This window comes from Corapipo altera, unplaced genomic scaffold (assembly GCF_003945725.1).
Source record: "Corapipo altera isolate COAL_440 unplaced genomic scaffold, ASM394572v1 24b, whole genome shotgun sequence".
Lineage (NCBI taxonomy): Eukaryota > Metazoa > Chordata > Aves > Passeriformes > Pipridae > Corapipo > Corapipo altera.
In genome coordinates, this window is record NW_020884888.1 from 1,441,529 (window position 1) to 1,457,326 (window position 15,798).

The 15,798-nt window shown below is 40.7% G+C and overlaps 1 protein-coding gene across 6 annotated transcripts in view; it reads left to right on the plus strand.

Moving 5' to 3' along the window:
* Positions 1–14,676, plus strand: part of CARMIL1 (capping protein regulator and myosin 1 linker 1) — a 193,694-nt gene extending 179,018 nt beyond the window's left edge. For 4 of the 6 annotated variants that reach the window (XM_027643918.1, XM_027643919.1, XM_027643920.1 and 1 more), the window contains 5 exons: positions 2,730–2,808; positions 5,575–5,808; positions 8,446–8,580; positions 10,513–10,659; positions 13,626–14,676. In XM_027643918.1, coding sequence (XP_027499719.1) covers positions 2,730–2,808; positions 5,575–5,808; positions 8,446–8,580; positions 10,513–10,659; positions 13,626–13,762 — 732 coding nt within the window. In that variant the 3' untranslated portion in view covers positions 13,763–14,676. The remainder of the gene's footprint in view (positions 1–2,729; positions 2,809–5,574; positions 5,809–8,445; positions 8,581–10,512; positions 10,660–13,625) is intronic. The other 2 variants (XM_027643922.1, XM_027643923.1) reach the window with 1 other exon arrangement.
* Positions 14,677–15,798: the final 1,122 nt, after the last annotated feature.

Genomic DNA, 15,798 nt, shown 5'->3' on the forward strand with positions numbered 1-15,798 from the left:
TGTTGCCTCTGAGAGCACATAAAAAGATCTTTTAGCTCCATCTAGTGTTACAAACTGGATTCTTAAGTACCTGGAGCAAGGCCTGTGAGCAAAGCATCATCCATAACCTGTTTATTCACTCTCAGTGGCACCCAGCTCTGTGGTGTTGCCCAACTTTGCATGAATTCCTGTTAAAAGTAGAGTCTGCTCATTATTTATCTACATGATAAATTCACCTGCATTGATCTGACTTCTAAGAGTAAATTTTTGCAGGAAGTGTTTGGTGTTGTCCCAGGACCATAAGCAGTTTGTAATGTATGTACAGTATGTAGCCAAACATCCTCACATCCTAATTGCATTTTTGAGTACTATGCTAATAGATGCCAGCACTGGCTTTTGTACTTGTCTCTGTGCATGGTCGTATTTCCTCAGTAGTCCCATAACTAGGGAGGGAGGAAGGAGTTACAGTGAAATTAGTTTCATACTGTCACACAACTCTCCTAAGTCATTTACTGTAGATAAGTGTTATGAATGTGTCTTCAGTATTTTCATAAGAAAACTACTTTTTCAGTGAAAGTTCATGAGGATTTACATTCCATGAAGAGATTGTTGTAAAAAAAGGGGGTTTTCCAAGGTGCAGAAGAAAAATCCAGTAAGTGGAGAGTGGTATTCCCTTTAAAAATACATAGCCAAGACAGTCTTACAAAGAAACATATAACTTTGGGAGGTGTAGAAGTGAGAGTTTAGCCAAAAAATCAATGACAGTCAAGAAATAGGAATAAAAACTGGGTTTCCACCCAGTGGTACAAAGCTTTAATGGTTCTGTTAGCTTTAGAGATGATTTTGTTTTGTCCATATGGGCGCCACAGCTTAATATTCTGTCCCTACAAGTCTTGAGTGCATCTGTCCAGAACACTTTGTTTGGCTTACATGTGGTTTTTAACATACAGATGATTTTATACTTAAAACCTGTAGAAATGTAATCCCTTAGAGTGGATAGTTACATCTGTATCCAGGTAGTTTTATAGTACGGGAAGTTTAATGATGATTCTAATAGAGCATCCCCCTTATGCAGTGTGCCATTTTAAGTGCTCACCTGTACTTAGAGAAGAGCTTGGGAGATAGCATCACCCTGCCAGGTCTTATATAGGAATGGCAGACACTCAGCATCTCCGTCCTCTTCTTTGTTGTATTGAAGAGAGGCTTTGTTTAAGGAGCTATGAGATTACATGAGCAAAATGAAGGTGTCAGTAAATCTTTAAGGCAAACTACACTGTTTTCTGCATCACTCCCCAAAATCTTCTTCGCTTGAAATGGCTGTATTTTATTACCACTACAGGGGAAAGATATATTGCCAGCATGGATATTTAGGGATCATTTCTTTATGCTTGTATTTAAAATACTATTTTCACTCTAAATCCATCTTTTTTTCTGTAATAAATATGTGTTCCTGCTACTTGTAACCATTCTCTTTCTTCCTACATTTCCTGTTGTCCCATTTTTACCCATGTGCTATACCTAGCAATCTTTAGGATCATAACCTCCAAAGGGCAGTGGTTATGGTTGATGTGCACTGTGTGGCACATGGTGGAGATTTCTGAATGCTGTGGGATAGCCAAATCCCAGTACATGTCATGCAGAGTTGGTGTTGGAGTAGCAGTAGCAGTTACCTGAACGTGTCAACATGACTGGGTATATAACCAAATGCAATGGTCATCAGAACAAATCATTTACCACACCAGCTGTCTTGCCACACTGTCTTGAAATACTAATCAAGATCAATATTGAAGCTGCCTGCAGAAGTCTATCCATACTTCTTTAGTTTCAAAATAATCTCACTTTTATCCCTAGTCTTATCTTTCTAAGTCTTTCTGTCTTAGTATATCCTGCACTTACTTCTATGCACTTTTTGTATCTTTCCATTTATTCTTCTGCCTAAGGTTCGGTAGCGGGTAAGCCAGTAAAAGGAGGCTGGTTCTTTTGAAAGCACTGCATATGTAAGCTTCTCCTGGTGAATACACAGGTTTCAAGCTCACTCAGACTAGAGCTATGATATGGCAAAAGTTTTTGCATCTTCTTTTTTTGAGGCCAAGATGTTAGGAAACCTAACCAAGAGAATGGAAGACTTAGGCAAAATATCGGCACATAAATGAGAAGTCCTCTTCCTTTAGAGGTGCTGAGCACCCAGCAGTGTTTGTGATGGCTAGCTTTAAACACTTTTCAGTAAGTAAGGTCTGTTTGGTTTTAGAGGTATCCTGTAAACACATCAGTACTGGTATTTCTGTAGCTGCAGTTTTATCTAAAATGAGAAGCTATTCTTCTATGTAGAACGGCATAAGATCCATTCAGCAGTCATATTTAAAATCTAGATCTTTAGAAAAAGACTTTATTTCAAACCTAATTAAGAAGTTTTTAGATACGGAGCTATCTTTGGAGGAAAGGCTGCTTCCATCTAGCACCTTCAGTTTCAATTCCTGTACATTAGGAGATCTGTCTCATAGGAGGCAGGGTGTCATTACAGCTTTGATAGGCATGTGGCAGTGTTAGTTACAAATCAGCATGGTTTTCTTCCCACTTAGCTCTCCAAGACTTGAAACAGAAACAAAGGGAGAGAATCCACAATTTCTTACTGTAACTGTTTTCTCTGCCTCATGGCTTCCAAATTAGAGGGTTTTTTTACCTAGCAGAATGACTGAGTTGTATTAATTGCAGATATATTACTAATATGAGAGCTTTTCTCACTCTTTCAGAAACTTGGGAATGACACGACTCCCAGAGAGTCTTTTGACACAACAGTGAGCTCAGAACGACTGGATGGAAGTGGTGCAGGTACAGTATAGGTTCCTTGGTATAAACTCTTTCTAGAAATTGCAAAATGCATAACTTCAAAAATCTCAATTCCCTCTTCAGATTGTATGTCTACAATTGCTAAGCAAAATAGGAATTTACACTAAGTGAAAATTATTAGAAACAAGCTTGCTTTCTGTGCTATGTTGGACAGCACGTCTCATGAAGTCAGCTTTAGGGCTGAATTTATGGCTCGCTTTTTACTCTTGTTGCACAGAAGGGGGACTACTTGGTGCAGGTACCTGAGGCGCCTTCAAAGGGATGCTGACTTTTAGTGGGATCAGCAAAGCTGAAACTCAACTCAAGAGCCAGCAGGAATGTCTATGCACACAGAAGTGCAAGTGATGAATATATCTGAGGACCTAAATATGACCAATTTGCAAGGTTTATAGTAGTCTGCACATACCAACTTGAGTAGTCTTAGCTTTCAGCTGTTTCAGCTGGCTCATAGTCAATGGCAGCTGACTCTTCCCAGGATTTACCCGGTTTGATTGAAGCCAGGGCTGTCTGAAAAGCTGTGGAGCCCCCTGGACTCTGCTCACATGCACAAAATTACTCTCATTGTGTACAAAGTGGTGGCCAGCCTTGTAGTGCTTACAGCACCAATTCTCTCTGCACCTGGTCTTTCTGTGCCATTGTCAAGCTGTAGTCCTGGTCCCTGACACGGCAGTCAGTGCCTATATTGCAGCCATCTCTGGACAAGAGGACATTCCAGTCTCCATATATACTTTTGAGACTGGCCAGTGAAGTATTCGAAAGGGATTCAACTCTGCTGGTTTGTGGGTACCACATGAAAGGAATGGGCTGAACTAGGAAATCCAGGTCTGATTTCTCAGTAGCAGTGGTAGCTGCCCTGCAAGCATGGCAGAGAAGATTGCTAAAACATACAGAAGCATGGAAAACCAGGCTGAAATCAAAATCTGGTGTGGCCATCTTGCTTGAGCACTTTAGATATCAGTTATGAAGTTTTATACCTTATAAAGCAGTTTTTAAAGCATAGTCAGAGCATGCCAAAACCTGGAAATCAATGCTTTTAAAGCCTGCTTATCTTTTGAGGAGGACCTCGTGGACTGTATGTGTCAGTAAACTGAAGTCAGAGGAGCAAGAATAGTCTGCACTTGGGGCATTAGAATAGCTAAGAGTGTCCAACCCCAACTTTTCTCAGGTCTTTGTATATGACGCATTTCACCCCCACCTCACTGCACTATGCTTGCCCTTCCTTTTAGCCTGCAGCTGTCAGTTGTTTCTTTACCACTCTTGCTTGAGAGCTCCCCAAGGCTTCTTTTCATTGTTGCAACTACAGTTTATTTTCAGTTTGGGCTAATTTATTTTAAATTACTGTGCTCTAATAATGTCAGGAGGCTTGAGGTCAGGAAGACAAGAAAGAGAGTTAATGAAAAATTGCTGGATGTTGTTACAGGCAAACTAGAGATAGTGATGCAGAAGGAGAATAAGTTTTGGGGGTTTTATTCCTTGCTTTGTGTCCGCATGTTGCCTGATTTTTTTTTTTTGTATGCACACACGCACAGGTGGAGAAGGTGTCCTGCTGTTTCGCTTGCAGCAAGAAAGTACTGAAAGCGTGCAGACACAAACTCTCCCTGTCACGCACTCGCACAAATATATATGCACCACGCAACTGTCTGTTTTGCCAGAGTTTAACTCCAGCTGGGCTGAAAAACAGCTACATAAGCTGGAAAAACATATTGGAGATTGGCTTGCAACAAACTGTATCAACACTCCCCTCCCTCCCACTGTCATTAAAATGTCTGTGCTCAGCACTTTTGTATTCAGTAGGATTTCTGAATGGGAATAGCAGGTAGGTCAAGTCAGCATCTGTGAGCACATACTGGGTTTTACAAATAGGGCTACCAATCTGCATTTCAGTTAGTTTGTAATTTTCTTCTGAGAATAAAGACATGACAATTGTTGCAAGTCCCAAGCTAAGATACGAGTTCCAAGATTATCATTGAAACTGCTAGATATAAACCTTCAACCTTCTGAAAGCTGCTGAGTAGGAAAGTGGGGCAGGCTTTTTGCTTGTTAGCAACCTGGAATCCAGCAGGCTTTCTACCAACTGATTTATTACTTGAAAGTCACTGTAACTTTATCTGTAAATACCTTGGTCTTTGTTTGGGATAAATAATACATTCGTAAACTTACTAATGTGTGGAAACTGTAATCCATGTGCAGTGTTATTAGTTAAAATATCATATAAAGAATACTTTGATCTGGGCTAAGTTTCAAAATCTCCTCCAGAGCCTGCTAAAAGCAACAAATAAAAATATGTAACCTGCTGGTCACACGCTTGGGATTTATTTTCTGGGACAGGATTTCTCTGTTGATCTTGGAAACCCAACCTTTTGTCTGTAGAGGCACAAAACTGTCAAGAGCTGCCTTTTCCACTGATCCATCAATGTTTTCTCAGCAGGTAGGCTGTGCCATCTGCTTCCAGAAATATGAAGGAGGAATAAGGTCCAGCTAGCCATCACGTCAAATATATTAAAAAGGGGGACATGCAATTGCCCTCTTGGGCAATTGAATTATGAAGCTTAACATGTGTAGGAATTAGCAGGTTTGGATGCTTTTATTGCAGTGATTTTAAATACAACATTGAGGTCTTCTTACACACTCACATAGCTGTGCAGCAGTGATATGTGAGCTAATGGTGGTATTTTCCACAAAAGCATATCTGTGCATCTAGTCTTCTGTGTTGCAGCAGACTTCATTTTATGTGTCTATTTATTTCAGTGCCTAAGCAGCAGCAGACCCTTCCAGAGAGTCGGTTTGCATCAAATAAAGGTGACTCCCTTTCAACATCGTCAGAAAAAAACTCAAAAGCTGAACCAAAGGCAGAAGCTGGCGCAAAGGCAAGAAGTTCTTCCAACACACCCACCAGCCCAAAACCCCCACTGCAGTCAACAAAGCCCAGCCTGGCAGGACGACCCACAGTGCCACAGAAACCGCGCTCTGCCTCTCGTACTGGTGAGGAGCATTTCTGAGCAGTCCTTTTCCCCAGCTCTGGGTACTTCTGAGTCGTGTTTGTGTGGCCTATGGAGGAGACAGCTATTGCCACATGCTGAACAGAAGTTAAATGTAGAGGGACAGGTTCTTCAGTGCCTTGCTCTTAACTTGCACTTCTTTTCCACCTCCTTTTGTCCTAATTTGAATAAACTTATTAAAATGGTTTAACCTATGATCCTCAACAGTAAAGTGTGAGAAGTAGTAGTAGTGGCAGTGGCAGAGCTGTTTTGAGTTAGCCTGCTTTCACAGAGGAGGCAAGCACAGAAAGCTACTTCAGCATCAAAGTCCTGTTGTAGTAGCACTGACAGTAGCACTGTATTTTCTCTAAACACCTGGCTATAAATACCGAAATCCTTGAGGCTTTGTGGCAGGCTGCTTTTAACCTTCAAGCAAATCCCATTATTCTTAATAACCTGCACAAACCAAGTGTCTCTTACCGTCTTTTTCCTTCTTTAGTTAGCCTTTGTTTCTTTCCTCATTGCTTTTGACTAGAAATAACTGTCACTGTGCTTTTATAACCCTTATTCAGACTGCCGATTGAATAACTACTAACTTCTATTCTGTCTTAACCTCCTGCCCAGGTATTATCTTAAGGTTTCCAGTAGTGGGAAATACTTCAGCAGATCTCCCACACATTTGTGTGTCTACTGTCTAACTGGCCAATGTCACAAATCCCTCTTCCCAAAGTACAGCCACTGCAGGTGAGGGAAATTAAAAGCCAGTTAGTGACTTCCCCAGTAGCCATGGCAAATACAGCTTATTAATTGCTGTTGAGTGAAAAATGTAAGCGTGGCCATCTGTAAGAGCTTGCAGCCCTCTTGGCTTTTCCCATACTCACTGTTGACCTTAGAATGATGTAATTTCTGGTAAAGACAAGGGGAGAAAGGGATGTTACAGCCTCCTCCCTGCCCTTGATGTGTAACCTGAGCATTACTTAGTCTCTATAATCCAGTGGGCAGTACATTGTTCAAATACAAATTCACCTTTATTTTTATTTAATTGACTGTTTTAAAAATGGTCATTAAAGTGAGAGATATTGGGTAAGATACGAAGATGAATACAACAGGAAATCATGTCTTATTTGGTGATGCCTAATCTGTAAAATAGGCAGTGTTCTATCAAAGTTTTAGGTATCAGAAAGACCTGAGCTATGTTTCTGCCAGCTCCTATTTCCTGCAGAGAGAGCATACTGTGGGTTTAACACAAGGGAGTAATTAGTACTTACTCATAATAGGCCAGCTCTTTGGGAAGAGTAAAAGCAATGTCATCTCTGTTACAGTCCAACTTCTATTCTAGTATTTATACTATAGTAAACTACTGTCTAAGCTTGCCCAGGCAACATGATGAAAAAAACGAGCATCATTCATTCCATGCTTCTTGCTCTTGCTGTTGTTTCCAGCAGTGTGGGCAAACAAATGGCAGCAAATTTTTGCTAAGTAATCTGGGAGCAAAGGAACACAGCTCGGATGTTCACAAATTGTCAAAAACTGAAAGTGGTTGCTCAATAAAGTGCATAACTACTTTAGTTCAGAAATATATAGCTGTCTTTGCCAATCATTGTGTTCATCTGTATGTTGGTACTGAGCTTCCCAAAGCAAGTGGCCTCACAGGCATATCAAATGCTTGGAGAAAGGTCCAAGAACTGGTGTATCTGTTCACATCAAGTTGCATTTGGAAGGTCATCACTTTCCTGTGCTGAAAGTGAAAAGATTGACTCCTTTGTGGTGGATTCTCAAAAACAAGATAAATTCCTATTAATTTCTAGTATACAACTGAATTAACTCTTCATACAAATATGCAATATAGGTGATATTCTGAGTTCCTTTTTTCCTTTTATCAATGCTAATGTATATTTCTAGTTCCTCTGTTGAGTATATATGCCACTATTTACTTCTTGGGAAGCAAACATACAAGCAGGTTAAATAATCCACTGTAACTGTACTTCCCTGCTGTCCAAGCGAAGGCTGTCTAGTGAAAAACTGAAAAGGTGTTCTTGTAAGGACTGTAAAGATGGTAGTCAACTTGCCATACATGATGCATATGCAGTCTTTTAGAGAAACAAGAGATCCAGATGGTTTAAACTATGGATTTGAATTTAAGTTTTAGATTTCCTCACAGCCCAGAAGATGAAGTACTTTTTCTATTTAGCAAATCTTTACAGATTCCCTTGTCTTATGTATTGGGAAGTTATTCCTGGAAGTATAGAGCTCTGTAGGCTGTTTTTGTAATTTATTTCCCTGATTCACTTTTATACCTTGTAGCTGTGAAACAGGACATCTAAGTTGATCTTCTTTACAAATTGTGTACTTATGTCTTGCAGGAAATTCAGTTGGTCCCATCAAATTTCTATTTATGCTACAATAGCTGTACACCTGAAAATGCTGAAATTGAGATCTTGCTTTGACTACTAAAATCCTTTCACTTGGACTGAGGGCCATTGTGCATTCTGTGCATTGCGTAAATTCCTGAATCCTTCATTTTCTGGCACAGATCTTGTTTGTGTGTTGTGTTGAGGTTTGGCCCATCATAAACAGCACCATTTCTGTGAGTTTCAGTGCAAATATAACTTCTCGCCCTTTTGTTTGTGTTACTCCACAGAGGAAGCTCCAGAGTCTCCCTCCGGCCCCAGTTCCCCAAAAGTTGCCCTGCTTCCACCTGTGCTGAAGAAAGTTCCTTCTGATAAAGAAAAGGATGGTCAGAGCATCCCTTCAGTCAGATCATTTTCTCAAGAAGGTAGGAGTGTTGGTATAACTTGTTCCAGTGTGCCCGTCTTCGAGTGAAATTTGATGTGTCATTGTTCCCTGATTTGTTTTCACTCGAAAGGGAAGAGGGTTATTCATCTGAAGGTGAAAAGAGCAAGGACAGTGTATCTGATCACCTATTCTGCATCTCTTCACCCACCTTCCTTTGATCAAATCAAATGAAAGATTAATCCCTTGGTATTAATAATGTAACTGAACAATTAAGGGACTCTTGTGTATATTTTGGTTAGTTTGGTCTGAACTAAGATGGACACAATAATGTGAAATGTAGCTCTGTGGTTCAGCACATTTCCAGGGGAGCAGCCATGACTTTGGTCCTTGCAGCCAGCCTGTTGCTCTGTTTGTATTCCTCCTTTCTGTGGGGTCACTGCATGTGACTGAGTTCACCTTCTCCTCGGGCAGTGAGTCTCTGTGTGCCAGGGCAAGGCTTGGTACCTCTTATGCACAACAGTAGGCTGCTGCCTTCTCTATGCTGATTTTCACATGTGCACTGGATTTCTACTTCTGCTGAGGCATTTTCTTGCCCACGGTTGGCTCTTAGAAGAATTAAGTCTTCCTCTGATAGCATAGCATAACATCGGCTATGTGGAGAAGTAGTCACAGAAATGTTGCTCAGCGTGGTGTTAGCTGGTGTTTAAAATCTGAGGGTGAGACCTCTTTCCTTCCTGAGTCTCTCCTCAAAGAAGACATCTGAGGTGATTCCCATCACTTAAACTGTGAAACAAAGGGGTTCTCTTTCACAGTCTGACAACAGATTTTCATAGTGTAGGATGGGGACAACTGAGTCGAGGCAGCTGCATAATACTGGGTTGTAAAGACTGAGAAGTTGTGCTGCCCACAGAGCCCACTGCTACCTTCTAGATGAGGGCAAAGTCATCCCCAAAGCAGCATTGAGAAGTTTTGAGAAGCTTCTCCCTAAGGCTACCATTTTCTTTATGAAACAACTTACCTCACAGTCTGGGTGTTGTGCTGCTTGGAAAATTGTTGCAGTGGTGGCTAACATTTGGTGACTGCATGTCAGCACATGTGGAGTATTTGTTTTGATTCTCACTTCAGCCACTTGTATGATGCCATTGGGCTGCTCTTGTGCCATAAAGGTACAGCAGAACTACCACAATCTCACTGAATTGTGTACAGGTAGCAGGACACAACACACCCAAGGACCTCTCCTGTCCCTGGAGAGAGCTGAGTATTCAGATGATCTATGTTGCCAAAAGCAACAGGAGTCAGACACTGCTTTCTTACTCTTTGCTCCCTTAGACGTCTCCAGACAATTTGGCCTAACACAGGATTTTCTAGTTGGCTCTACATTGCACTGTACACGTTTTATCGATCATAGTTTAGACTGGCTAAAGTTGGGTTTCCAGTTCCTTAAGGAGCTGCAATGTTTTGCATGAAGTTGTTTGGGAAAGAGTAAATTCCGTTTCTTTTATTTTTTTATTCCTTTTCATATTTTCTTTTTTCATCATTACTGTTCTACTTCCTCACTCAGTTGTTCCTCTGTCCTTGCTTTCTGCCGCTCTTCAGGCTAGCATGTTCAATTTATTTCTGCAACTGGTAAATCACTGCAAATCTGTCTAAGTTAGTAAACAAAATTATATTTCCTCTGAAACAAAGCTAAAAATTAGATTATACTTGATTATAAAATTGCTTTATGTTAATGAGTTTAACTGTACTTTGTGGGACAATCTCCAAATATACCTCTTTGCAGCTGTAAGATCGGGCTCCAGTTACTAACATACCCAAATATCTGGACTACGTTTAATCAATCACCTGGCATACTGATTACTACTCTTTGAACAATTGATTAAATGGGTTGGATAAGTGAAATTATTTGTATTGCTTTCTATACTTGGGCCTACAGAGCAGCTTAGGAGTATAAATGAATCATTTTCCTTGCTAGAACAAACAGGAGATTGTCAAAAAAGAGATGCAGCTCTTGACTGTGCCAAGCCATCTGGCAGCGTGAAAACCACTCCGGGGCAGTATTCTACCAGTGCAGAAGAGGAAGCTAATGTGCTTGGGCAGAGGAAGGCGCAGCCAACTTCTGGTTAGAAGTTTCAATTTTTCATCAAGATGATGCTTGAAAACTGGTACTAACAATTAAGAAACAGCAATAGCAAAGAAGCAACAAAAGAGTGTGGGTTTGTCATTGGGTTATGAGAAAGGTAAAAATCTCGTGGGATGCTAATCAACTTTTTATCCCCATGGGAATTGCATGGCATGAAAAAATTCCCAGATAAGAAATGCGTGTGCATTTTTCCTTTGTGGCAACACCAGTGACCAGTACCATCTAGCACCCGCAGCCCCCCTGCAGAAGAGGACTCCTTACAGTCTGTGATTGCTCAGTGCAGCAACACTGGCACACTGCCGTGTACGCACGCTGCAGGTGGGCTGTCTGCTGCTTTGTGTGCTTGCACACCTTTCCTTTCTAAGATGCATGCACTTTAGTGTTTCAAAATACATTTCAGCTTGAATATTGTTAGTGCCAGTTTCAGTGCATCACTCACAAAACCACTTGAGAACTGGGTAAATTCAGATTGTTTATTATCACTTTGATTTTTCAGTTTCGTAAGCAAACAAACAAACAACCAAAAAAAACAAAACAAAAAAAAAACCAACAAGAAAAAACCGCCAAAAGAGCCCAAGCCCACCACTGTGGTGCACTGAGGAGCAGCTTTGACTTAGTGAGCTCATTCAGGAAGCTATAAAAATGTTTGGTTGCTGTATATGTTCTTAAAATATAAAAACTCCTGTTCTCAAATGGTACACGTTTACATGTTTGCCTTTACATCTTCACTGGTTTGTTTAAACAATTATTCACACTTACTTTTTTTCTGAAATATTTTAATTGGGTATTTGACTATCTTATGCAACTCCATTTACTCGCAGTTTTTCTACTTATAAGATGTCACGTATCCCTTTTGTAACATCCTCACCCCAAAATATATAAACTGATTTCCTTATCATATTGTAGAATTGAACTTAATCCATCCAAACTTAGAATATCCCCTCCCTATCATAATCAAGTTATTATATTTTAGTTCATTCTAAGATATCTCTCTGATAAAATAAATTTTGAAAGCTGAGATGCTGCTACAGACCAATGGAGGTCACCTGTGTATGGTCTCATCGGGGCAAGGGTAAGCTCTTGTGGCAGAAGCCTCCTTGCACTATGTGGACTTCAGTGTCTGGGGTTTTTTCAGTTATTTTGGGGGCAAACTACCTGCCTAGATTTATCAGGCCATAAACAGAAATGGCTGCTGCAGGATGTGTTTTGAGTTTTGTTTGAAGAGTCCATGGGGGCCAAACAAAGGCCGGGTAATTAGTAGGAGGTACAGGTGTCAAGAATCACTCAAAAATTTTCCAGGTATCTATTTCTTTGAAAAGCAGTGGTGTTTTGGAAAGTGGAAATGCCTGAATATTTTTTACTGCATTTAAGTATCTTAATCCTCTCCAGTTCTATGAAATAGTTTTAAAATCCTTTCTCAAAATCCTTTCCTGTTTCCCAACTTGCAAAGCCAGGATAAGAATGCAGTGAGTGTGTAGCTGCTGGCTCTCATTTCCTCACATATTTTGTTTTGGCTCGCGCAAATGAGGAGACAGGTATTTTGGACTCTGGAGAACTATTTGACTGCCTCAGCAGCTCAGCAACACCTCCCCTGGGATCCCTCTCTGCATTTCCTACATTCCTGCCAGTCCCTAACACATCCTGGCACAATTTTAAAACAGCCACGGAGAGGCATCTGTCACAGCCTGCTGCTTGCCTGCCTCTGCTGTGGCTGGAGCTGTGTGCCAGTGGCAGGGCAGGCTGTCCCTTCCAGTGGTGAGGCTATAGGTGAGCGCTACACGGGGAAGGAGAGATGATGCTTCATGCCCACCATGGCTGCTGGTGCCTTGTCAAGAGAGGGGTTCACAAGCGTGGTCAGGCACAAGGATCAGTGTGAATCAAAGCCGGACATCCTTACCTGAAATGGTGGAGCAAAGAAGGTCTCGTAATCATAACATTTAATTTTGTGGGGCTAAAGTGAGATGGCTTGCAACAAAGTCACATATAGGTATGTTTAAAAGGTCATTTTAAGTGGAAGTGTGAGATTTCTAAAGCTATCAATCCTTGGGTAATGTCACCCTGGTTAATGTGTATAACCTGCTTGTTACCATAGCAGTTGTAGACCACTGATTAGATCAGGAATCTTAACAAGGTTTTATAACCTTCTTTCCAATTTATTTCAAAGCTTATAGCTTTGGAGAAAACCCTGGCTTTATGGAGATTTTTAGAGTGCTGAGCAAACAAAATGGATGCTGTTTGCATTTAGATTGTGGGAAAGAGGGTATGCCCTCCTGCTTTCCCTGTTACAGGGCACAGAAAGGCACAGAGCCCATGATCTCCTCTGGAAGAGGTGATGGTTGAGCTTAGAGCCATGAGTGTCTCCCATATCAGGGAATAAGGAGGACATCAGGACATGGCAGTGAAGTGGGGCAGGGAGAAGCAGTTTGGATAACTTGGATGCCACAGTGAATGTCTGTCCTGATTAAAGCTTCTGAGTCAAAAGGGAGACTATAGATGTGTCCTGCTAGGGAGACAGGGCTGCCTGGGATGTGTGCTGCTGGTCTGAGGGGTGTTCAGCAGGGATATTCATATGAGCAGTCAGGAGTGTACTGTCTCAGATCCATCCCAGCTGGAAAAAAAGAATCCTGTTCTGTTTTGGAAGTGGTGTGAAGAGAAAAAAATCTCCAGGTCATTTCTGACTGTAATGTTTACCGATGTCAGAGTGAAGTACTACATGTCATATTTCAAGTCTGCCTGCTTACCAACCAACAGCAGAATAAAGCTTGCTCAAACTCTCTCTCTTCTCTCTTACCTTTTCTGGTTTGAAGAATTAATGGATCTATGCTACTGCCACTAGTGCAAGTTAAATGAGTAGGATCAGGAGCAGGTCTTGTGTGCACGAGTACTTTTTTTTTTCCTTTCTCTCTCCTCTACAATCATGTGAGACCTGTTTCTGTTTTATACAGCTGTGAAAAGAAGCCCCGGGCAGCAGTCTCATGAGTTCCAGGAACTGAAGCAGAGGTCCTTAAGTAAAGATGGTCATCAGGGAAGCAAGTCCAGTGACTCCGGGGAAGAAGCAGATAAAGATTTTATTTTCGTTTAGCAATCAGTACAAGTGCTTCGTAGCGCAAGAGCTTTTTATAACAATCGGGGTTCAGCAATCAACAGCCCCTCTAGCCAGCTGCTCTTTCACCACAGGTACATTTCCATGCAGAAAACCTGATCTTCCGATCATTATATACAGTACACTTGGCATCGATTCGGTCCTTAATTTCTGTTCTGTACAATCCAGACATTCCTTTCCATGCCTTTGCCTAAAGCCAGCCATTCTTTCATGTGTTCTACTTGAATTTCTCTGAAGCAGCTACAAAGAGTGCCCTGCATTAGGGCATTTAGAAAGCAAAGCAAATTAACTGGAGACTATCTTACACTAAAACACTGTACAGCAGGTAATGTGTTGTACTGCTGAATGTAAATGTGTCGGATCTGCACGTGACTTACCTATAAATATATTCTTGCGGTATGCAATTGCACATTGTAATTATATTAAAAGAGCACACTAATAAAATAATTTGTATAGATTATATATATTAAATGCTTGGGTATGGTTTTTACATTCTCCCATAGGGAGCTTCTTTCTTCCTGTTCTCCTACTGTACATAAAGCTCCAACACTTACATTTGTGTACCGTCAGAAAGCACAACAGAGAAGGATTTGGATGACGTATAATCATGGTATGCTTCCACATTCGTATATTAATGTATATATTGATTGGAATGAGGGCAATTGAAATTTTATTAATATTGGTGTTTTCTAGAGGCCTTCCTCGGTTTTGTCTGCATATTAGCTTCCTTTCAATGTGTAATTCTATGAGAAACATAGCTCGACACCTGTAAAAACATTTCAGCTTTTGAGGGAGGGGATGCAAATTTCACAGCTACCCACTTACATTACAAGTTGAAGGGATTTTATTCATATGTATATTTGTAACAATAAAAAATGATTTTACAACTGAAATACTAGTCTTTGTTTTTACAACAGTGTTTGTGGTCTGATGGTCTCTGCTCTTTGAATCTGGCATTGAGTCCGGTAGACAAAGTGTGCGGTTAAGACAAAACCCATGTCATTTTTCTGCCTCTAGTAAAGCCTCTAGTTCCAGCTGAAAGGGACACATACACATCATCTTCATAAAACTGCTGAAGGAAGATCTCTTTGCGAATCTCCTCCCTTGGGATCTTCAGCAAAGTAGCCTTCACATGAGCCAGAAACACGTGCTATCTGAATTCCCAATTTTAATCCAGTAGGACAAAATAAAATTGATTTGGTAACTCTCTCCCAAGAGCAATTTCCCTTGCCCTTCTGTGGCTTCTTGACTGGACAGAAATGCTCAGATACTTGCTTGTTAGGTGACCTTCTGTCTGATCCCTGTGTACATGCCTCCTATTGCCACTTCTGTTGCAGTATAAAGGGCTGCTAAATCAAAACAGAACATCTTAGAAGCTTGGTAGAGGTTTACGTCTCAAAAGTCAGCTACAAGGCTGTGGGAAAGAGGTTCTGAGGGCTGGGGGTTCGTACCTGGGGTTTACACTCTCTTGAAATTTTGCGTTTGTCTAAAATCATTGAGAGAGTTCTTCACGTTCACATATATATTTGTGATTTATTTGGCATCAGTAAGAACAAAAGACAAATTGCAAACTAAAAATAGAAATACTTGTATTAGTAATGAAAATTAATCCAATCATAAATAAAATGCAATATTTATTCCCATAGGACATGGAAAAGAAAACTGCCTGAGAAGTGTAAGTATGCAAGAAGGGTTGCCCTATTTGTTGATTTTGTGGATTTAAGACAATTAACAGCAAGGGTTGTGGTGTAAATTAAGACAAAAATTTAAAATAGTCTCTAACTTCCAGAGAAGTTTATTGCTGAGAATTTCTTCTTTGTCCTTGATGTCCTTATCAGTCATCTGAGATACTGAGGTACTGATCCTGCTGTGAGAAATCAGGGCAATAGTGTGTGCCCATCACCCTGGTATCAGTAAGCCAAAGACAGAGATGTCTCAAAGGCTGTAAGCATGTGTTTGTACTGTTAAGAAGAAAAGCTCTAGTGCTGTAACATTTTTTGGCTGGAGTGTAGTGA